The sequence below is a fragment of the Marmota flaviventris genome, chromosome 1, assembly GCF_047511675.1.
Source record: "Marmota flaviventris isolate mMarFla1 chromosome 1, mMarFla1.hap1, whole genome shotgun sequence".
NCBI lineage: Eukaryota > Metazoa > Chordata > Mammalia > Rodentia > Sciuridae > Marmota > Marmota flaviventris.
In genome coordinates this window covers 208,102,491-208,126,971 of record NC_092498.1, presented here as the reverse complement: position 1 = coordinate 208,126,971, position 24,481 = coordinate 208,102,491, and the positions used below count along the sequence as shown (strand labels likewise).

The window sequence follows — 24,481 nt, the reverse complement described above, 5'->3', positions numbered from 1 at the left end:
CCAGCCTCAGAACTGTTCATAATGCAACATATTGATTCATCTGTGTGCTATCTAAACAATAGTTGTCATTTTGTATGAATACAGATGAGTTTTTTCTTTTGCAATTATGTACAATGTGGTGTGGGCATTTGTGTTCTGACTGATACATTATACTGGCATATTATGATATCTCAGCAGGTATACAATGTTGAATGACCAAACCAAGGTAATCATCTCCTGAAACCTTTACGATTTCATTTTACTGGGATATTTCATGATTGTCTCCTCTACTTATCTAAAATTATATAATCAGTTGTATGAACTATTATCCTCTACTGTGTGGTAGATCTTTATTTTTATTTCAACTCAAGTCACTAAGTGTTGATTTTATTGGGGGTAAGGGAAGGAGTAGTCAAATCTAGCACATTTTATTGACTACATAAAAGAAAAATATAAATCCAACTTTAAAACAATTTTTCCTTTCTCCTCAAATCAACCTCAAACTTCTATATAAACATTAACATTGTAAGAAAAAACAGTCCATATATGAAAATTAGTTGTACTATCAAGTTCATCCAAGAAAATATTGACTGAACTAAAGAAATCACAGATAAAACATTTACTAAAGGAACATTGCAGGAATTGTTATCAATGCTCTTGCAGGAACTGATCTCATTTCTGTAGTCATCATTCCAGTCTCTAAGTCTTTATGCTATGCCAACTTGTACCCGGGTTTAATAACAGAAAAGGCCACGATTGCTAAAATGCTGTTTATATTTCTTTATAATTTTTAATATAAGGCCATTTATTAAAGTAAACAAACCACAAGATGAAAATGAAGACAACATAAAAACACAACTTTTCATAACCAAAAATATTAACACAACCTCAAAAATAATTTAGACAAGAGTATTGTAAAACATGCATGTCAGTTTGCATCCCATCAACTTAGATGACGTCAATTCATAATTCTAAATAAATTTTTAAGTGTGGTATTAAAAAGTCATTTTCAATGTATATGTAAATTATTTACTACAGGACAATTCAACACTGACTTTTGAAAATGGATCATTTTAAAAGACAAAGAAATTTTCATTCTGTAAGTTTCATTCAATTTACTTATGGTGAAAACACATGAAATTTGCTTTTAATTATTAAAAACCATGGTGGAATGCAGCAAAGGACTGAGGGTGGGTCCATTAAGAAGAATGTCATACTGTGATTTTTCTGCACACATATGAATGATAATTTCTACTTCTAGAACCTCAACACATCCCTTTTTAAAGAACTAAAATAAACCCAAGACACCTTGCAGGCATTTCCCCTTAAACAATGTAAAAGATGACTCTTTTACATTAAAAAAATCTAGAATAATTATGGCGGCAAAAGATTCTGATGGCAATCAAAGTTATAAATTGTGTTTCAGTCTCTCTTAATCATGAAAGAAGGATCAAGGCTTACCATAGGAGAAAATGCCCATTTATTGAGGAACAGCTCTGTATATTTATAGAGCCAGGGGCGGTTTGAGAGTTATGGCAGTTTAATGGTTGAAGGGTTTGACAGTTGGCATGAGGTGCTTTTTGATTGGTGAGTAAGGATCATGTGAGACAGCAGGGCTAGTCTGATTGGTGGGTAAGGATCATGTGAGCCAGCAGGGCTAGTCGGATTGGTAGGTAAGGATCATGTGAGCCAGAAGGACTAGTCTGATTGGTGGGTAAGGATCATGTGAGCCAGCAGGGCTAGTCTGATTGGTGGGTAGGGATCATGTGAGCCAGCAAGATTCACCATTGGATGGCAGGATCATGTGAGCCAGCAGGGCTCACCATTTGAAGGCTCTTCTTAGGAGATGGGGAAGTTAGTCTTTGGAGCTGGGTGACTCCCAACATTCCCCCTCTTTGTTATTAAATGAGAGTGGGCATAGACTCATCCTGGCTGCTTCCTGCTGAGATGGGTCAGTGTGGGAGAAAGAGAGGAGGGAAGTAAGGAGCCCCCACAGGAGGGCAGAGAAGACCAGTATAACTTCAGGAACCAGATCAACGAAGGTTCCTTGCCACCACAGATCCATGATGATGTCAGTCCATTCGGCATAGGTCTCAACTGGAGGTATCATCAGTAGCCAGGAGTTGGTAATTCCTGAGGAGAAGCTGGTTAAAAGCTTCATTAGAAATTTTTGACCCACCTGAGTCTGAATGAACTTTATGATAAAGGGAAGGAACAGGCACAGGGAGTTTTTATAGCCCAAATCTAATGGGGTCTCTAGGTCTGCAAGCTGCCTTGTTGGCACAAGGGGGGTTAAGTGTTCAGCCTTGAGTGGGGGCTTGGGCGTTTGGGCTTGAAGCAAACAGTGATAAAGAACCAGAGAGAGGGTTTGAGAAGCCAGGTCATCCTGCAGCTAACTTTGTTTGGGACCTGCAGACCAGCCTGTCCTGCACCTAACACCCTCAATTCCACTCTTCATTCCTAGTCCAATCTAGTTCCCTCCCCTCTCTATTAAGGCTGTTCTTCAAAGTTTCTCCTAACTGGGTGTACCAGCTTGCTTCTCTCTTTGCCTTTCTCAAAGGAGGCCAAGGAAGGACGGTGGCCCATTGTTACCATATTTCCCTTTGAGAGCAGTCAGCTCTCTCCATATTTTATGTAAAACACCTCAACTTTAAATACTGATACATGAAATTCTTACGAAACTGGGAGGGTAAACAAAACACACATGTTCCTCCTTAGGCCCAGAGGGCAACTGGTGAAGTGCTCTCTTATGATCACACTTATTCAGGGGTCACCGTGCTCTGGACACCTAAGTGGTTTGTCAGAAGGACAACACACAACAATTCCACTACTGGCCAGATTCAAGCAAGTAGCGGGGGGGTCTGGCTGGAGGCGGCCCTTAGGGTCACTTGCCTTGAATCTTCAGACATAGGGCGAAGAGAGGACCCAAGAGGGGCCAGAAATGAGGGGGAGCATTGACAAGAGTACTTAATGACAGGTGACAATAGTTGGCTCTTCTGATGAAGGTGTAGGAGTGCCAGGCTTAAGTCTGGAAATATGAATCCACAGGGTAAGTTGGTTATTAGACAGCTTGAGTTTGGCCACCAAGGGAGTGCAGGACCCTCACATTTTGGTTTTAGAGGGGGGCTTTTCCCCTGGCAATAGTAAACAAGATGACCAGGTGTTAAGGAGGTAGGGTTTTGAAAGAGACTGGGGTCAGGAAGGAGCCAGTCTTGATAGCGCCAGAGTTCAGAGCATAGACGGAAGAGGAGGGGCAGGGCATAGGTTTAGGAGATGGGTAGGGGTTCTGTAGGCAGTCCGGGAGGAACAAGGGGACGGCCATACATGACTTTGAAAGGTGAGAGATTAGAAGGCTTCTTTGGTAAGGCCCTAATGCACAAAAAAGCCAAGGAGAGCACCTTTACCCAGTCCAGGCTTAATTCCATGGAGAGCTTGGTAAGGGTCTCTTTAAGGGACAAATTGGTCCTTTCAACCTTTCCAGAAGCCTGGGGGTGGTAAGGGCAATGGAAATGCCAAGGGAGTGATAGTGTGTGAGCCAGTCCCTGAGTTATCTGAGAGGTGAATTCTGGGCCATTGTCTGATTGGATAGAAGTGGGCATCCTGAAACGGGGGATTATGTGAGTCAACTACCATAGAGGCCTGCTTGTTAGAAGTGGGAAAGACTTGTTTTTTACTCGGGGCGTGTTGGTAAAATCAATCTGCCAGTCTGCAGCTGGGGAATGACCCTGGGCTTGATGAGAAGGGAAAAGTTTAGGTTTTAATGGAGTATTAGTATTGGTTCTCTGGCAGATCTGACAAGCAGAAGTGATCTGTTGTAGGAGGGTCTTATCGTATGGGGAAAGGGTGAAAAAGGAGTGATGGAAAGTAGTGAGACTCTGTGGACTAGAATGGAATAGAGTGAAGAAACCGGAAGAGTTGTTGGGGATCTTTGGGCCAATCCCCGGGGGTAACAAAGACTAACGAAGAGGAGGTAAAGCTCTGTCGTGCGGCTGATCAAGCTGCTTGATCAGTCTTGGAATTCCCCATAGTAGTAAGGGAGGAGTCAGTTTGATGGGCCTTGAAATGGATTTATTCCCAGTTGGGAAGGCAGCCTGGAGACTCGTAGTAGGCCAGAAATAAGTGTGGAATTAATGACTGCCGTCCCTCTCATCCATCAAATCCCAAAGTGCAAGATGCAGGGATCTCAATCTTTCAGTAGTGCTTCTCTTAGAAATAGTTCTTCATTTTGTTTGTCAAAGTCATTTCTGAATTAGGTCTATCCTTGTAGACAGAGGTATAATGAGAGACACAGGTATTGCAGAGAAGGACCTGCCTGAACCTCGACACTGGATTGATTGGTCAGTCTGAAGGGATACGTTGCAGATCCAGGCACTGAGGTGTTCAATAACAAAAAGCTCCATTTTCAGAGTCCCTGACTGGATGCTGCATTAGATCAACTACGGATGTGTGTCCTTCCACATCTGGTTGTTCATAGAAGCTAAACCTACCTTTGGAGTTCTCCATTCTAGAGGGTAGTGTTTTTCCATGGGAAAGAAAGCTCATGCTTAGAAGATAACGGTCAATGGAACTATCCCGAACAAGAAAGGAACCATCTGGCACATTGGCTAGCTTCCCCTCTGCTTCCCAGCATATGATTGGCCCCAGTACCAGGCTTGTTTTGCAAGTTCCTTCAGCTCCTTTGTAAGACTTGTCACAACCAGGGGACCACTGCTTTGCACAGTCAAACTCTTGCAACCCCAGGGGCAGAGTTAGGATCAAAACTCAAAGAACAGCACATACATTTAGCCACATGGGTATCTGTGCCAGTGAAACCACTGAAGTCCTTTGGATTTGACTACTCTGCATTGGAGGTAGCAATGGTGACAGTGGAAGGACCTATCATGACACTTTGGTCTCTGTAACATGATTCCTGTGGTGTCAATCAACAAGCCATTCACTGGCTTGTCCATAAAGATGTCTGAAACAAGAACTAGGCCCTGTTCTTCCTGATTCTACATTGATTTTGATGCCACTTAGGGAACTTCTAATTTTATTGGATTTGTGTTTTATTGTTCTGCTGCATTGATGTACCATTTTAGATTTGAACCAAGTCCACACTGCCTGGGTGAGTATAGGCTTCATCCATACTTTGAAAGAACAAAAGTTCTTTATTTACTCCTCTTTTTAAAAATAATCTTGTTCTGTTATTCTTTGAGGGGGAAAAATGGCTAAGTTGCCTTTTCAATATGTATGCTCAGCTTCTTAAGAGCAGAGTTGGTTTGGGGTGGGGACAGACCCAGCCTGAAACATCAAGGTCAGGGTTACTGTGTGTGTCCTCCCTTCCTATTGCAGATGGAGCCAATTCCAGCAAACTTCAGAGTTTAAACTGAATGGATGACCCTACAGTCCAGGAGGTCAGAGGGCAAACTGGACTTATGGGAAAAAATGAATGTGACTGCAGGTCTGTGAGCCTTCAGAGGATCTGAGGAGGACAAATCCCTTTCCTTATATTTTCCAACATCTAGAGGCTGCCCACATGCCTGGGTGCCTGGGCTCTGCATCCCCATTCAAATGCAGCAATGGCTGAGTGAAACCCCACACATCGCATCACTCAGGCACTGACTTTTCTGCCTCTCTTCTACATCCAAGGATCCGAGGACACATTGCATTCTGCGTATCCTCCCTTTTCATTTCCAAGGGATCCAAAATTTTACTTCACAGAGCCCTTCCTATAATACACTTCCATAGGCCTGATGACTTTGTGCCAATTGTGAGCACAGAAGGGCGTCATTCCTGAGGGGGAAGCATGGGGAGTGAGACCAGGAATATGGTACGGATCAGGTGAGTCCTACCACCTGGGAGGTCTTCCCTTCTAATTCTGCTGGCTACTCCATTAAGCTCAAAAGAAATGTTCTGGGTCCCACTGTTATTTTCTGGAATCATATTCATTGTCCTTGATTTAGGAGCATAAAAATCAGTGCTTTGTGAATTGTGAAGCTGGTCCTTCCTCTCTGGACTGGAATATTCAGGCCATGCATTCAGCTTGCTCTGAACCTGGAAAGCCTAGACACCTGTGCAGACTCCTGCCTGTACGGTCAGCCCACCTCTCACCACACACCTCTGTAACTACACACCTGATGCTCTGTCTACACTGCACCTTCAATAGTGAGGACAAATGCCAGGCCAACATCAGTGGGACACGTGGGGGGAGGGAGGTCATGTCCACAGCCCCCAGTGAAGGTGCTCAGGACTCACATGGGCTTGGAAACGGTGTCTGCACTTGTCTGTGTAGACAAAGAAACTCTGAATCACTTATTGAGGAAAAGCTCATTAGGAAAGGCAAGGATCACTTGAGATCAAGTCCAGGGAGAAAGCACACCTTGAGCCAAGTGCCCCAGGAGAAGGAGTGTACATATTTGGGGGAAAAAAAAAAGATGATGCAAACTGGCTACATGTACAATTGCCTTTCTGTTTGTTTTTTTTTTTTTCACAAATGGAAACTCAATTGCTCTGAGAATAGACAACAATGCAACAATTAATTTAATGAGCATTCATGAGAATTCAACCTCCCAGGCCCTGGAAATACTATATATGCCCCTTGATCTTCTCACCCACAGCTGAGCTCTGCCAGGAATGAGAGGCTTCAACTGGACCTTGAAGAGCACTCATGCCTGAGGCCACTTCCAGCATTTCATCAGGACTAAGCTGACCCTCATCACCCAGGGAAGGAGGAGCAGAGGCTCACCCCCAGGGCTGCTGATGTGGGAGCAGGTAGGAGGCAGCACAGCCTCACAGGATGAGCCTTGGTGGCCCAAATGGGGACACTGCAGTGAGGAGGGCCCCTCACTTAGACCCATCTGTGCAGTCAGCTCCTGTCTCTCACGACTTCTCTTCCAATCCCTCTCTTCTCATCTTCCTTCTCTTTTCTGGAACCCAGATCTGATCATCTCTCACCTTCCTGATGGAATTGACCTTCTCTCAAGCGTTTCCTGCACAGCTATCTTTACCATTTTTCTGCAGCCACCTTAGGGGACTCTCTTCTCCATCAGAGAAGCTTCTTTGTTTTTATGTATAAAACTACTCTTTCATTCCCTCAAAGTACCTCCTTCATGAACTTGTGTAGTTATCACAAGTCCAGCCATACATCTCTGGCATCACATTACTGAAGATTTTTTTTGGTCTCAGTTTCCATATTTATAAAATAAGGATCACAAAGTGTTCACTTCATAGGAATCATATTGGGGTGAAGTTAAAGTAAATCAGGCATGAGAAAATGTTAATACTCTCTAACAGGTAGCGAGGGTCTACTCCTATTTATCATTATCATTGCATTATTATAACACTTTTTGTACTTATATAAAAACAGCAATGATGACATAATGAATCAAGGTACATAGATCATAAACCAAGTGCTGAACACAGGCAGGTCCTCAAGTAACTATACAAAATAAAACTCATTTGTTGTGTGTTTGTAAGGTTCTGATCCCCATTCATGGAGCTGTAAATTTCATTACTATTTGGAATGCTGGAGATCTATTTTCTAATAAATTTGCTGCATGTACAAATGCAAATTTTTCCTCCTTCTATCACCTGATTTTCAAATAAGTTAGATGAGTAGAAAAGTTACAGAGAATACTGAGACTTCTCTGTTACAGCTGAAATTGGAAATTCACAACTAGAGAGGGAGAAGCAATATTTGCCAAAGATCTCAACGTGCCTTTTTCCTCGTTGCCACCTGGAGTGGCCTCTTTACATATTGGGTTTGTGTGAACAGGCTTAGTAAAACCACACCCAGTTACAATAGGTCTGAAGCCACCAATCTGTCATCTGCAGCCACTCCATCCTCCATAAACCACACCTTGCCTCTTCCCTTTTTCTTACTGATGCATTTTGGTTGTACATAGGTGGAATTTGTTGGTTCATATTCATACATACACACGATATAACAATAGAATTTGGCCAATATCATTCCCCAGTGGACACCTTGCCTTTTCCATGTTCAGGTCTCTGGTGACTTTTTCTCCCTCTATTGCATTGGATTGCACTTCCAGGCTTCTGACAAATGATTAGTAATGAGAAACTTAGTTTTCTTCTTCACTTAAAGGAGAATTCTGCTTCTGCTCCCACCTCAGGTTCCTGCCAGAGCGTTTTTGGTGGTAAGTTTTGTAATTTATTTTCTTCTTTCCTTTTGGTTTCTGATGTGTTTTTCTCCATCAACTTTGGACAATTTCCAGAAATAAGTTCTACTCTCAGACAGCTACATATTTTTTTTCATTCATTTTATTTATTTTTTTCTTTCTTCAAATTAGTTATACATGACAGTAGAATGCATTTTGACACATCATACAGAATTGGAGTACAACTGCTGACTCTCCTGGTTGTACAGATAGAGAATCACACAGCTGGTGTAATCAAATATACTCATAGGACAATTATGGCCAACTCATTCTACTCTCCTTCCTACCTCCAGATCCCTTCCCCTCCCATCACTCCCCTCCATCTAACTCCCAGATACATCTATTCTTCCCTAGCCCCGCCCACTTACTCTGAATTAAAAACTGCAACTTAGAGTGTAAGAAATATTATCTTGTAAGATCAAGCATTTCCTTACCTCTGTATTAATTTTCCTCATTCCAAATTCTAGACATTTCAGTTGACTTTTCGTCTTTTTGAAGGGTTTATTAGTGCATTGTATTTTTACATAATAATTGGGTCATTTTACATAATCACACATGCATAGTAATTTATCTGCCCCTCATCACACCTGCTCCTTCTTCCTCTTGTCTCCTTCAATCCATTTCATTTGATGTCTGACTTTTTCTAGTTATGGATGCTATAGAATTAGTTCTGGAATTTGTTTTTTATTCTAGGATCTTTCTCCTTTTTAGTTCTCTAGCTCTGCTTTTACCTTCATTTTATGTTCCTTTCTGTTTTAGTTTTGCCTAGTGGTATTTTTATTTCCAACAATTTTAAGTTTTAAAGTTGCTATTTCTTAAGGATGGATGACTTATGTATTCATTTGCAGTTTTTATATGACACACCAAGAAGCAAATCCAAGAAGTAACAATGACATCACTACTCCAGGAGATCCCTGGTCATATGCTGGTGACTCTTGTAGAATTTATAAAAGGGCTCTTTGCTGATTTAATTTTTCCAGCCCAGAAAAGAGGACTAAATATGCTCTCATATCAGTACCTGAAATGTTATTTCCTTTCCCCATCACAGAATTTGGCATGGTTACTATTTTTGAAAAAGGCCTTCTCAATTAATTCCATGAAAATGGAATCTTATTTTTATTACACTTTTATAAATTAATGGTAAGAATGAAAATCTTTTCAAACATTTAATACCCTTTTTACATTTCCTTTGATGAACCTATGACTCTTTCTACCGTTTTACAAGCAAGACATGAATCTTAATTTATAACTGAGACTCTAGTATTGAAATACATTCACTTTGACTAACCAAATAGAATATTTTTGCAGTTTTCTAAACTTGAGCATTTTTTCCTTCAGATGTTTTTAATATAAAGTTCTGATTAGTGAAGGGTTTTTTTGCTTGTACAAATAATTTTTAGTTAATTAAGAATGTTCCTCTAATGTTAGATATTACTCATGCCCATGTAGATGTTTACTTTATCATTACATTGTGTTTTCATTACGCAGCTGCTTTGGTCTCTTGCTCCACATTGAAGGCTTGAAATTTATATGGGAACATGAAGAATGCAGTCAACATTATATTTTTCAGATAGCTAATAAGTAATTACACTCTTATGAAAATTTTAAACAGTTCCTCAAAAGTATGCAGGGATAAGCAATGCACACTAACAGGATTAAAATTACATAGTAAATATCATACCACTTAATATGAGTTGAGCACCATATTATGTGACAAAAGAAAGAATTCCATATCTTACACAGAACCTTAATAAGGATTTGGATTTCAAAGCAATAAAATAAAACCAAATAAAAAAAATAGGTGTTATCAGGGTGGGGTTGTGGCTCAGTGATAGAGTGCTCGCCTAACACACATGAGGCAGTGGGTTTGAACCTCAGCACCACATAAAAATAAAATAAAGATATTGTGTTCACCTACAACTAAAAAATAAATATTAAAAAGATAGGTGTTATAAATTGATATTATTTAATCAAAGTACATTTTTACAATAATTTTCACAAAATAAAAAGAAAGTACAGAAAAATTATAGGACACCTCATCAACTCAAAAAAACACTTTCTGATAATAATCACAATAGTGGATATGATATTGGGGATCATCATTCTTAACAGCATTAAAGTTTAAATACACTCAATATTATCAACAAGAAATGAACATGATTACATTTTTTTTTTTATCGTGGTGCTGGCAGTTGAAGACAGAGCCTTGTGCATGTGAGGCAAGCACTCTACCAACTGAGCTATATCCCCAACACTTGGCCTATATTTTCTTTTAAAAATCAGAAATATATGCCTAAAAATTATTGAAATACATGGAGGCAAGTTCGTGCTACTGATATGAGACTCTGAATGTTGTTATGATGTCATCTTTTTTCCAAATTATCTTAAAATTTTAAGGGAATCTCTGATAAAATTCCAATAGTATTTTACTTGCAATAGTCCTGATTCTAAAAACCTACAAGAATAAACTGAAACTAGAAATAGAATTCTGATAGAAATAATGCTAGGCGACTTTCTCTATTGGACTTTTAAGTACATCATGCAGATGTACAATTTTTTACATTATGAATCTGGCAGCCTGATGAATGGTCAGTTTAAGTCAATCATTTATATGCATGTGACAGAGGAAATACCTGAATTTTTTTAAAATGACAGAAGTCATTTGCAGATTATCGTAAGAGAAGAAAGTATAAACTTAAAATTAACTTTAACAATCTCACTCATAAAGAAAACCATATGTCCAGAATGGGCAAGATTTGAAGAGCCATTTCACCATGATGGAATATTTTCATGTGATTTTTTTTTAAATGTGTGTAAGATTCATGCCTACATTTAGAAACTCTTAAGATTTCTAAACTTAGAAATTCCATGTTTCTTCAATATGTTTGGTTAAAATGGAAATTAAAACGAAATAGAATTAAGAATAATAATAATACCAGAAGATGCTGATATTTCTAGCAAAAAGACCACACAGGTCCACGGGATAGGACTTGAGGAAATCAGAGAGAAGAACCACAGTAACATAGAGAGCTTTTACATGGCAGAGCAATCTGCCTGGAACTAGGAGATGCTCATTCCCATGAGCATGAAGCAGAACGCAGCAGAGCACCTGGGGAACGAGGATTGGGTGGGGATGCAGACAAGGTCCAGAGCCCTGGTTCCTAAGCAGGAGTGAGCCTCCGAATCCTGACAGGGCTTCTCAAGACACAGAGGGCAGCTTCATACCTACAGCAGGAGGTTCAGGTGGTCAGGTGAGGTGTGCATGAGAATGCACATTTCAGCAAGATTCCAGGTGATGCCCAGGTGGTACTCCTGGGAACACCATTTGAGAAGCACTGACATAGAACCATGACTTGATTTGTTTTTTGGGGGGTATACAAATGGTATCTGAAACTTGTCAGCCAGGAGGACAAATGATAAGATAAAATAAATAATTTATTGAGTTCACAAAATTTCAATAAAAGACATTGGGGTATCCTGGGGAATCTCTATTTGAAATTCTTATTTGGGGGAGAGAGAACGGGGTGGGGTGGAGAGAGGGTACCAGGGATGGAATCCAGGGGCACTTAAGCACTGAGCTACATGCCCAGACCCTCTTTTTATTTTTTATTTTAACATAGGATCTCACTAAGATACTGAGCCTGGCTTTCAACCTGCAGTCTTCCTGCCTCAGCCTCCCTAGCTGGAGGGAATTTGGAGTTCCTTCTCTCCCTCCTCAGAGCAAACACACCAGCACCATGGAAAGAGGAAACCAAACAGGAGCTGGAAACTTCATCCTCCTGGGATTCACAGATGACCCCGACCTGCAGTCCCTCCTCCTTGGCCTGCTTCTGTCTGGGTACCTGGTCACAGTCACAGGAAACCTGCTCATCATCCTGGCTGTCATCTCAGACTCCCACCTGCACACGCCCATGTACTTCTTCCTCTCCAACCTGTCCCTGGCTGACATTGGCTTCACCTCCACCACCATCCCCAAGGCTCTCAGGAACATCCACACTCACAGCAAAGGGATCACCTTTGCAGGCTGCGTCTCACAGGTATATTTTTTCGTTTTGTTTGGATGCCAGGACAATTTGCTCCTGACAGTGATGGCCTATGACCGCTTTGTGGCCATCTGTCACCCCCTGCACTATGTGGCCATTATGAGCCCACGGCTCTGTCTGCTCATGGCTCTGGGGTCCTGGATGGTCAGTGTCCTAGGCTCCCTCCCAGATACCTTGACAATATTGAGGCTGTCCTTTCGCACAAAAATAGAAATCCCTCACTTCTTCTGTGATCTTCCTGAAATCCTGAAGCTCACCTGCTCTGACATACTCATTAATAACATTGTGGTGTTCTCTATGATCATCGTCCTGGGTGTCTTCCCTCTCACTGGCATCCTCTTCTCCTACTCTCAGATTTTCTCCTCCATCCTGAGGATCTCATCAGACAGAGGCAAGTACAAAGCCTTCTCCACCTGTGGGTCTCACCTCCTGGTGGTCTCCTTGTTCTATGGCAGTAGCCTTGGGGTCTACCTCAGTTCTGTAGCCACACAGTCTTCTACGATTAATCTGATGGCCTCAGTGATGTACACTATGGTCACCCCCATGATGAATCCATTCATCTACAGTCTGAGGAACAGGGACATCAAAGTGGCCCTGGGAAGAGTCCTCACCAAGATGGTGCCTCTCAGTGAAAGGGTGGATGCACGTCTCTCCTGAATCATAATGTCCATCATACTGAAGACCCTGGAGCCCCAAACCTCCATGTAAGACTCTGCCTACCTATGCTTGGTGTATTTTAGGGTACCTCATTAATACATTTTAGTGGATTAATCCAGCAATTAATCTAAAGCTCCATGATCTAATCAATTCACCTCTGAATGTTCTTGCCTTGTCTACATCTGAACTATGGGAATACCACATACCTAATCCACAGCACTGCCTTGGATTGTTAGTGAAGATGAGCATATTTTCATGGCTTTGTCATCATCCTTAGGGTTTGTTCCTACTTAGGGACTGTTCCTATTGCAACATTTTGGATCACCTATGCACTATCTAACCAGTCATTGTAATTTTGTTTGAATACAAATGGGATTTTTAATTTGTGATTACCCAACACTGAGGTGTGGGTATTTGTATTTTTATTGATACAAAATACTGGCATTTGTTGATGGAGCACCATGTTATATCTCAATGCATGCATGCTACATGTAGTGATAAAATCAAAGTAATCAGTATTTCCATCTCCTGGAATGTTTATTATTTCTTTTCACTGGGATACTTCATGCTCTTCTAGTTTTCCAAAATTACATAATCAATTGTTATGAACTATTGTCCTCTACTCTGGGGACAAGGTCATGGAGTACTGCATACATGGCATATGTTAAGGGTGCCAGAGTGGCAGGCCACACCCCTAACACTAGGCATGTGAGTGGCAGACTGCTTACCCTGTAGGCACAGCCCTGGGTGTGAGGCCATGTATTGCAGTCCCTGCACTTGCTCCACAGCCTGTCCCTCGGTTGGTCGCTGTAAGGACAGTTAGCAAGAAATTGCATTGGTGGCTGCCTGTAACCTGCCTGGCTACTTCCTGAGAATATATACATGGTAACTGGGCCATAAAATTGACCTGCTTCCTGCTTGATCTCCGGATGTCTTGAATAGCAACTCCACAGCCACACTCTCCTCTACCCTGTTCTGTGGACCTCCCTGCTGAACAAGAGAGAGCCCATGCACTCTACTTGCTGTACAACTTTAGAAATCATTTCTCTTATAAAACTGGGCTTCACACCCTGAAACTAACCTCCTCCTCACCCTGCCTGATTTCCAGGGACCACTTTTGTACTCTCGCCTTCTGGGACATCAACTTCATCCCTTTCTGCATATGAACAAGAACTTGCAGCCTTTGCTCTGGTCCTTTGGATTGACATATATCCTCAGAATAGGGTGTGTAAATTGTGCATATGCTGTCCTGAAAACTCATTTACAGGAACATTTCCTGAGGTGGTGTGAATGAATTAACTCAATGTTTTCCCCTTTAAATCATTCCTACTGTGCTTCCCATCACACTGACTGTGGAATTTTTCTACTCACCCTCTGTACAGATTCCTTGAATTTGAGAACTGGCTCTTTCACAGCCACAATGCCTCATCCTGTTGTGGAAAAGCATTTTTACTCAGTGAATATTTGTCAAATGGAGTGAAAACTAGCTCAGCAGATGGTTCAATGTAAAATAGAATCTGGAAGAGAAAATGCAAAGTTATAAATTGAATAAAAGATTTTGAGCTGAAAAAGAAATTCAGAGTTACTAATGCTGATATTAATAACAACAACCCTCAGCAGGTGCCAGCACTATTTCCATGTTTTATAAACATCCCATCACTAGATTTCCCAGTGTCTCTTTTATTTGATGTATTAGTCTGTTGCATTGTTATAATAACACAACCAAAAATAATTTATAAAAGATTGTTATAAAAGATGTGTGTCAGATTTGCATCCCATTAACTATTATGAAGTTCATTCCTAATTCTCAATGAATCTTTTTAAACTATGATATTTAAAAGTCTTTTCGGTGTATCTGTAAATTGTTTTTTCACATGTTCATTCAACACTGACTTCTGAAATTGGATCATTTTAAAAGACAAAGCAATTTTCCATCTGTGAGCTTCATTCATTCACTCAGGGTTGAAGATACATGAAGTGTGCCTTTCATGAATAAAAATGACAGTAAAGAACTGGGGGAGGGCATCAGGGAGAATCTGATAATTCACACTGTGATTTTTCTGCACACTAATGAAAGATAATTTCCACTTCTAGAACCTCAAGACATACCTTTTAAGAACCAAAATAAACACAAGATACCTTGAGACACTTCCCGAATCCTAAACAAACGGATAATAAATTGTGTTTCAGTCTCTTTTTCTTATTCACAAAGTGCAAAATCAGGATCTCAATCTTTCAGTAGTGCTTCTCCTAGAAATAGTTCTTCATTTTGTTTGTCAAAGTCGTTTCTGAATTAGGTCTATCCTTGTAGACAGAGGTATAATGAAAGACACAGGTACTGCAGAGAAGGACCTGCCTGAACCTCGACACTGGATTGATTGGTCAGTCTGATGGCACAGATTGCAGATCCAGGCACTGAGACGTTCAATAACAAAAAGCTCCATTTTCAGAGTCCCTGACTGGATGCTGCATTAGATCAATTATGGACACATGTCCTTCCACATCTGATTGTTCATAAACCTACCATTGGAGTTCTCCATTCTAGTTGGTAGTGTTTTTCCATGGGAAGGAAAGCTCATGCTTAGAAGATAACAGTCAATGGAACTATCCCGAACAAGAAAGGAACCATCTGGAACATTGGCTAACTTCCCCTCTGCTTCTCAGTGTGTGGCCCCAGTACCAGGCTTATTTTGCAAGTTTCTTCATCTCCTCTGTAAGACGTGTCACAACCAGGGGACCACTGCTTTGCACAGTCAAACTCTTGCAACCCCAGGGGCAGAGTTAGGATCAAAACTCAAAGAACAGCACATACATTCAGCCACATGGGCATCTGTGCCAATGAGCCCACTGAAGTCCTTTGGATTTAACTAGTGTGCTTTAGAATAGCAATGGTGACAGTGAAGGGAACTCTCATGATACTCTGGGTCTCTGTAACATGACTCCTGTAGTGCCAACTAACAAGCCATTCACTGACTGGTCCACAGAGATCTCTGGATCAGCCACTAGGCCCTGGTCTACCTGATTCTACATTGATATTTGATGCCACTTATGTAACTTCTCATTTTATTAAGTTTGTATTTTATTGTTCTGCTTCATTGATGTTTCTATTCAGATTTAAACCAAGTCCACACCGCCTGGGCGAGTAGAGCTTTCATTCAGATTTTCATAAAGAGAAGGACAAGTGTTCTCTATGTACTCCTCTTTTTTAAAATTATCTTTCCCAGTTATTCTTTGTGAGGGAAAAACATGGCCAAGTTGCCTTTTCAATATGTATGCTCAGCTTCTTAAGAGCAGAGTTAGTTTGTAGTGGGGACAGACCCAGCCTGAAACATAAAGGTCAGGGTTACGATGTGTCCTCCCCTCCTATTGCGGATGGAACCAATTCCAGCAAACTTCAGAGATTAAACTGAACACCAATGGATGGTCCTACAGTCCAGGAGGTCAGAGTGCAAACTGGACTTATGGGATAAAATGAAGGTTTCTGCAGGTCTGTGAGCCTTCAGAGGATCTGAGGAGGACTCCCTTTCCTTATATTTTCCAACGTCTAGAGGCTGCCCACATGCCTGGGTGCCTGGGCTCTGCATCCCCATTCAAATGCAGCAATGGCTGAGTGAAACCCCACACACCGCATCACTCAGGCACTGACTTTTCTGCCTCTCTTCTACATCCAAGGATCCAAGGACACGTTGCATTCTGCGTATCCTCCCTTTTTATTTCCAAGGGACCCAAAATTTGATTTCACACAGCCCTTCCTATAATACAGTTCCATAGGCCTGATGACTTTGTGCCAATTGTGAGCACAGAAGGGTGTCATTCCTGAGGGGGAAGGATGGGGAATGAATCCAGGAATATGGTACGGATCAGGTGAGTCCTGCCACCTGGGAGATCTTCCCTTCTAACCCTGTTGGCTACTCCATCAAGCCCAAAAGAAATGGTCTGGGTCCCACTGTTATTTTCTGGAATCATTTTCATTATTCTTGATTTAGGAGCATAAAAATCAGTGCTTTGTGAATTGTGAGGCTGGTCCTTCCTCTCTGGACTGGAATATTCAGGCCATGTATTCAGCTTGCTCTGAACCTGGAAAGCCTAGACACCTGTGCAGACTCCTGCCTGTACGGTCAGCCCATCTCTCACCGCTCACCTCTGTAACTACACACCTGATGCTCTGTCTACACTGCACCTTCAATAGTGAGGACAAATGCCAGGACAACATCTTGGAACACATGTGGTTGGAGGGTGGTCCTGTCCACAGCCCTCAGTGAAGGTGCTCAGGACTCACATGGGCTTGGAAAGGGTGTCTGCACTTGTCTGTGTAGACAAGGAAACTCTGTATCACTTACTGAGGAAAAGCTCATGGGGAAAGCCAAGGATCAGTTGAGATCAAGTCCAGGGAGAAAGCACACCATGAGCCAGTGCCCCAGGGGAAGGAATGTACATATTTGGGAGAAAAAAAAAAAAAAAACGTGATGCAAAACTGGCTACATGCACAATTACCTTTCTAGTTTTTTTGTTTTTTGTTTTCACTCATGGAAACTCAATTGTTCTGAGAATAGATAACAGTGCAACAATTAATTTAATGAGCATTCCTGAGAATTCAACCTCCCAGGCCCTGGAAATAGTAAATATGCCCCGTGATCCTCTCACCCACAGCTCAGCACTGCCAGGAATGAGAGGCTTCACCTGGACCTTGAAGAGCACCACACCTGACGCCTCCTCCTATCCTTTATCAGGGCTGAGCTGACCCTCATCACCCAGAGAAGGAGGAGCAGGAGCTCACCCCAGGGCTGCTGATGTGGGAGCAGGTAGGAAGCAGCACAGCCTCACAGGATGAGCATTGGTGCCCTAAGTAAGGACACTGCAGTGAGGAGGGCCCCTCACTTAGAGCCGTCTGTGCAGTCAGCTCCTGTCGTCTCTCTCGACATCTCTACTTCCTGTCTCTCTGGTGAAACCCGATTCTGAGGCTCTCTCACCTTCCTGGTTGAACAAGCTCTCAGCTTGTCTCAAGTTTCCTACCCAGCAGCGGCAGCCACTGCAGGTACCTTCATCCTTCTCCACCAAAGACGCTCCATTTTTTTTCTTTTAATGTCTTCATTGTTTCATTGACAGAAATTAAAGTATAATACATTATTGATCACAGGTGATTTTTGTAACATAGATCTAGTAATAAGAAGAATGAAATTTGGGGGCCCATACCATTTAATTTAGTTGAAAGTTAACATTTTTTTAATTTCCCTTTTTATGAGTACGTCATCGTGACATGCGGTATCAGTGTTCGTTTTGACATGACAAGCATGGAATATAATTGCCCCAATTCAATCCCCAGTACTTCCTGTTTTCCTCTCACCTCCTTCCCAGTTCCCTTTCCTCCTCCTCCTGTCTCCCTCTATTTATATATAGTTCTTTGTAATTTGCACATTATTTGACGCGTATCTGTAATGCTCTCCATCTTGACCTCTTCTACTTACCATTTCATGCACTCTCTCAAGAAGAGACCTCTTTTCTGTGCAACAGCACTTGGACATTCATCCATTCTCCATTACTACATGCTCAGCCTAATGTTTGTGTCTCCCTTTCCACATCTGAAAAACTGGGGTAATAGTAAGATCCACTTTGTAGAGGTAATATGAGGATTTAATTAATGGGGGATGTGCGTGAGAACAATTTTAGTCGTCTCTTAACACGTAGTGAGCATCTATACCTCTTCATTTGTCTCATTGGATTTCATTAACACAATTCTGTTTATGTTGTATAAAAAGTAAACAAAGATAAAAATGAGCTAAGGTATATTAAACATAGTGTGAGGGCTGGATAAATATAGGTCCTCGAGAAAGTTCTAGCTATTATTACTCTTATTTGTTGGGTATTTACAATATTCCTGTCCCTGTCGGGTAGTTTTCAATGGTGTTAATATTTGAAATGTTTGAGATCTATTTTCTAACAGATTTGACTGCGCTTGGGGATGCCCACTTTTTATCTCTTGTGAGTTCCTTTTTTGTTAATTTTTATTTTTAATAATTTGGCTTTGCAGAGAGGTTACAAAGAGAATACTGAGTTCTCATTCAGTGATAGACATGTTTAGAGCTAAAAAATAGGAGCCCTATTTGCAAGACATTCTGAATGTTCTCTGTGCTCCTGGTGCCACCTGGAGTGGCTTCTACTCTTTGCATCTTAGTTTTGTATCAGTTGCCTTAGCAAAATCGCACTCATTTAAAATAGCCTTGCAGCTACCCTAGATCGTCTGCAGTCAGTCCCTCCTCTGAAAACAATGAGTGTTTTGCCTTCAATGCCTGGTTTCTTTTGCTCCTTGTATGGCACTGACTCAAACTTCCAATGTACTGGTAAACATTAATGATGATAGACGTAGTTTTCTTCTTTACCTAAAGCAGAATTCTGGTGTTACTCCTGCCTCAGGGCCCTGCCAGGGCATTTGTGGTGAAAATTTTGTAATTTATTTCATTCTTTCTTTGGTTATTGAACTAGTATCTTTCATCAACTTTGGACAGTTATTTTCCCAGAAATAAATTCTGTTATGAGAGAGTTGCATTCTCTTCTCCTGGAGTTATAAGGAGTGTTATCTTGTAAGGTTGAGCATTTTATTCACTTTGTGTTCATTTTTCTCGTTCCAACTTTAGGCATTTCTATTCTTCCTCCTTTTGTCCATTTCATCAGAATTCTGTCTCATTTGTGAAATTTATATGTGGACACTAATGAATTAGTTACGGAGTTTATTTTATCAGTTCCAGAGTCTTTCTTCTTTTTAATTTATCTATTCTGCTTGGATCTTTATTTTCTCCTCCTTTCTGCTTTAATTAGTTTTGCCCTATGATGTTTTATTACCAATATCTTTAAATTTTAAAGTTGGTATTTCCTAAGGATAGAATAATAAACTAGACAGTGACTCTTAAGCCCGGCATGGTGGCACATGCCAGTAATCCCAGCAGCTCAGGAGGCTGAGACAGGAGGACTGCAAATTCATACCCAGCATCAGCAAAAGCAAAGCACTAAGCAACTCAGTGAGACCCAATCATTGAATAAAATACAATATAGGGCTGAGAATGTGGCTCAGTGGTCGAGTGCCCTGAGTTCAGTCCCTGGTACCGGCCCCCCCAAAAAGAAGGATTCATGTTACCACTCAGTAATGGTCTCTGCTACGACTTTAGTGAGTCTTTATTTGCTTTTTCTTTTTTTTTTTTTTTTTCTTTTCTGGTGCTAGGGATTGAACCCAGGGCTTTGTGCATATGAAGAAGCACTCTACCAACTGAGCTATATCCCCAGCCTTGCTTGGTGAATCTTGAGGATAACTTTTCTTATGTAAGCATGTGTGTCATTACAAACATCTATTTGCTGATTTAAATTTCTCCAACCCAGAAAAGCTGACAAGTATGTACTCACAGCAGTGTCTTCTATTTCTAATGATGGAATTTTGCAGCTACTGTTTTTAACAAGGACTTCTAAATGACTTCAGAGAAGATGGGATCTTATTCGACATTTCCCTTTCATCATTAATGGTAAGAATGAAAATCTCAAGCATTTAATATCCTTTGTATATTTCCTTTCACAAATGTCTAATATTCTATGCCCTTTTCCCAGAAATGCATTAGTCTCTCTATAATTTATCATTAGGACTTTATAAATCTAAGATATTAACTTTAAACAAGGAGGTTATTTATTTTTGTGTCTTAACTATCTGCATGTCACTTTTTCTCCTTCAGATGTTTTCAATCCAATCACTGAACTTTTCTTACTTATACCCCAAAAAAACTGTTAATTCAGAAATACTTCTACTTTCAATGATAATACATGTCCCTGTATAAATTTATATTATTCATATACTTATATGTGAAATATAGGCATTAAGTTAGCTGCTATTGTTTCTTGTTCCACATCAAATGTTTGAAATTTATTTGAGAATATACAGATTGGATTTAACATTATATTTTCAAAATAGTTAATTAACCATGACAGGTTTATTGATAACTTTAAATAGCCTCTCTAAATGATCCAGGAATAAAAAAATGCATGTTAATGACATTAAAATTACATATTGAATATAAACACCTGAATATGAGAGTGAGCATCACATTTGATGACAAAACTCTAAGGTTATTAGCTTAAACAAAGGAAAAAGTAGAAGAATTCCCTATCTTACACAAAACCTTCACAAGGATTTGGATTTTGGAAACAAAACAATGAAACCAAAATGAGAGATAATGTGTTCCAAATTAATATTTTTTAGTCAAAGTAGACTTTTAGAAAACATAAAATTTATGAGTAAACCCAGAAAATTACATGAAACTTCATCAATGAAAAAAAAATTTAAAAGATTTCTGCCTATAATAGCAACAGTGGAGCTATAATATGGGGAATAATCATTCTTATGAGCATTAAACCTAAAATATACTCAATATTACTTAAAAGAAATGGACACAATCTACTTTTCATTAAAAGAAAAGTTTGCCCATAAAAGAATAGAAATATCTAGAGGTCAATTCCTGTACTTGGAATGACAATCTGAACATTGTAACATGTCAGTTTTTACCAGATTGGTTTATAAATTCGAGGGGATTTCTAAAAAATGCCAGACATACTGTTCTTACAAAAGAGCCTAGTCATTCTTAAATTCATGTATGAGTATAGTCAGGTAAGAGGAATAAAATGACAGTGGAAATAATACTAAATGACTTGTCATACTCAACTTTCAAATATGAAGAGAGTCATTTTTTTTTAAATGGGACCAAAGATCTCACAACCTGATAAACGGTCATTTTTAGTCATTTATTTATAAGAATGTGACAAAGGATATACCTGAATTTTTTAAAACTGACAGAGGCCATTTACATCTGAAGAGAAGAACATATGAAATTAAAATTGATCCAAACTACATTTGCCACAAAGAAAACGCAGAAAGAATGTCGGTGTCCAGAATGGGCAGGATTTGAAGAGCCATTTCCACGTGGTGGAATAAGTGGATGTGATGAGAATCAGATGATGGAAAATACCCAAATATTCACTTTTACATTTAGAAATGCTAGGATTTCTTTATTTAGAAAAACCCATGTTTGGTTGGATTCATAAAAGAAAAGTGGTAATTCAGAGGAAATGGAAACAAGGCTTAATGATAGCAATGTTTTTTATGTGTGTTAGCAGAAGGGCCACCAAAGGTCGGGATACACACGTAGAAATTCCAGAAAAGCAGCACAGTAAAACAACAAGCCTTCCAATGCCTCACAGACCTGCCTGGAGCTAGGACACCCTCATTCCCATGGGCCTGTGGCAGAACACCCCAGAGCAGCCAGCAGGGATGCTGGGGAGGGAGGATGCTTAGGGAGGCTCAGGCACTGCAGCCTCGGTCCTCCTGTGGCTGTGAGCCTCCGAATCCCCAGGGGCTTGTTAAAACACAGAGTGCTGGGCCTGCACCCAGAATGGGAGACTCGGGGTCCTGAGAGCCAGAAGATGCACATTTCTAGCAAGTTCCCAGGTGACAGCCAATGGAGAACCATTGACCTAGAGCCAATATCTTCGAGTAACAATGATAATTGCAACTTGTCAGCAAAGAGACCTGATGATAAGACAAAACAAATGATTTCTTGAGTTCCCAAAGTGTCAATAATAGACACTGGGTTCATCCTGGGGAATCCCTATTTGGAGTGAATTTGGAGTTCCTTCTCTTCCTCCTGGGAAAACACACCAGCACCATGGAAAGAGGAAACCAAACAGGCAACTTCATCCTCCTGGGATTTACAGATGACCCTGACCTTCAGTCCCTCCTCTTTGGCCTTTTTCTGGCCATGTACCTGGTCACTGTGCTGGGGAACCTGCTCATCATCCTGGCTGTCATCTCAGACTCCCACCTGCACACGCCCATGTACTTCTTTCTCTCCAACCTGTCCCTGGCTGACATTGGCTTCACCTCCACCACCATCCCCAAGGCTCTCAGGAACATCCAGACTCAGAGTAAAGTGATCTCCTTTGCAGGCTGCGTCTCACAGATTTATTTTTTTGCTTTGTTGGCATGCCAGGACAATTTGCTCCTGACAGTGATGGCTTATGACCGCTTCGTGGCCATCTGTCACCCCCTGCACTATGTTGTCATCATGAGCCCACAGCTCTGCAAGCTCATGGCTCTGGGGTCCTGGTTCACTAGTGTTCTAGGTGCCCTGCCTGGGGCATTGACCATCTTGAGGCTGTCCTTTTGCACAAACATAGAAATCCCTCACTATTTCTGTGATCTTCCTGAAATCCTAAAGCACACCTGCTCTGACACACTCATCAACAACATAGTGGTGTACTCTGTGGCCATCGTCCTGGGTGTCTTCCCTCTCACTGGCATCCTCTTCTCCTATTCTCAGATTTTCTCCTCCATCCTGAGGATCTCATCAGACAGAGGCAAGTACAAAGCCTTCTCCACCTGTGGGTCTCACCTCCTGGTGGTCTCCTTGTTCTATGGCACTAGCCTTGGGGTCTACCTCAGTTCTGTAGCCACACTGTCTTCTAGGATAAGTATGATGGCCTCAGTGACATACACCATGGTCACCCCCATGCTGAACCCTTTCATCTACAGTCTGAGGAACAGGGACATCAAGGTGGCCTTGGGGAGAGTCCTCAGCAAGATGGTGCCTCTCAGTGAAAGTGTTGAAGCACACCTCTCCTGAGTCACAGTATGCAACATAGTGGAGACAAGAGACCTCACCCCTTCCATCCAAGGGTGACTACCTCTGCTCTGTGTATTTCATGGCAACTTATTTTTTGCATCTTCCTTTGGGCTCATTCCCATAGATTGTTTAGAATGTACCATAATGGATCACCTGTGCACTATCTAGCTGATCATTGTAGTTTTGTGTGAATACAGCTGGGCTTTTTATTGCAATTTCATTTCAATCACTGAGGTATGGGCATTTGTACTTTTGTTGATATGTAATACTGGCATATGTTGATGAGGCACAGTGTGATATTTCAATGTATGTGTACAATGTGTAGTGATGAAATCAACGTCATTGGCATTTCCATCTCCTAAAACATTTATCATTTCTTTTTACTGGGCACTTCACACTCCTCCCTTCTAGTTTTCCAAAATTTTGTAATAAATTGTTATGAACTATTGTCCTCTACAGTGCTGGAGAATTTTAGAAATCATTTCTCTTATGAAACTGGACACACACCCTCTACCCAACCTTCTCCTCACCCTGCCTGGACATCAGTGTCCAGGGACCACTGCTGTACTCTCAGCTGCTGTGACATCAAATTCATCCCCTTCTTCACATGAGCAAGAACTTGCAGCCATTGCTTTCTGGTCTTTTGGATTGACATATGTCCTCAGAAGTGATGGGATGTGTACTTACAGTACTGAGTGAATGCTGTCTTGAAAACTCATGTACACAGGAATGTTTTCTGAGGTGATACAAATACATTAACTCAAAATCTTGCCCTTTATATGAAATGTACACTGCTTCCCATCACACCAACTATGTGGAATTTTTCTACTCATCCTCTGTACAGATTCCTCAAACTTGAGAACTGGGTCTTTCACATCTTCACAGCCACAATGCCTCATCCTGTTGTTGGAAAGTGAATACTTTTTTGCTCAGTGAATATTTGTCATATGGAGTGGAAATTAGCTGTTCAGATGATCAAGTGTAAAATAGAATC

General features: G+C 41.0%; 2 protein-coding genes and 2 pseudogenes across 2 annotated transcripts; 2 read left to right on the top strand and 2 right to left on the bottom strand.

The window, feature by feature from the left end:
- Positions 1–4,170: 4,170 nt before the first annotated feature.
- Positions 4,171–8,383, bottom strand: LOC139707199 (suppressor of cytokine signaling 6-like; annotated as a pseudogene).
- A 3,489-nt stretch (positions 8,384–11,872) lies between these two features.
- Positions 11,873–12,835, top strand: LOC139707177 (olfactory receptor 7C2-like). Its single transcript, XM_071617221.1, has one exon. It carries the CDS (start codon positions 11,873–11,875, stop codon positions 12,833–12,835), a length of 963 nt encoding a protein of 320 aa, XP_071473322.1.
- A 2,235-nt stretch (positions 12,836–15,070) lies between these two features.
- Positions 15,071–16,527, bottom strand: LOC139707157 (suppressor of cytokine signaling 6-like; annotated as a pseudogene).
- A 6,003-nt stretch (positions 16,528–22,530) lies between these two features.
- LOC139707132 (olfactory receptor 7C2-like) lies at positions 22,531–23,487 on the top strand. The gene has a single exon (XM_071617190.1). It carries the CDS (start codon positions 22,531–22,533, stop codon positions 23,485–23,487), a length of 957 nt encoding a protein of 318 aa, XP_071473291.1.
- Positions 23,488–24,481: the final 994 nt, after the last annotated feature.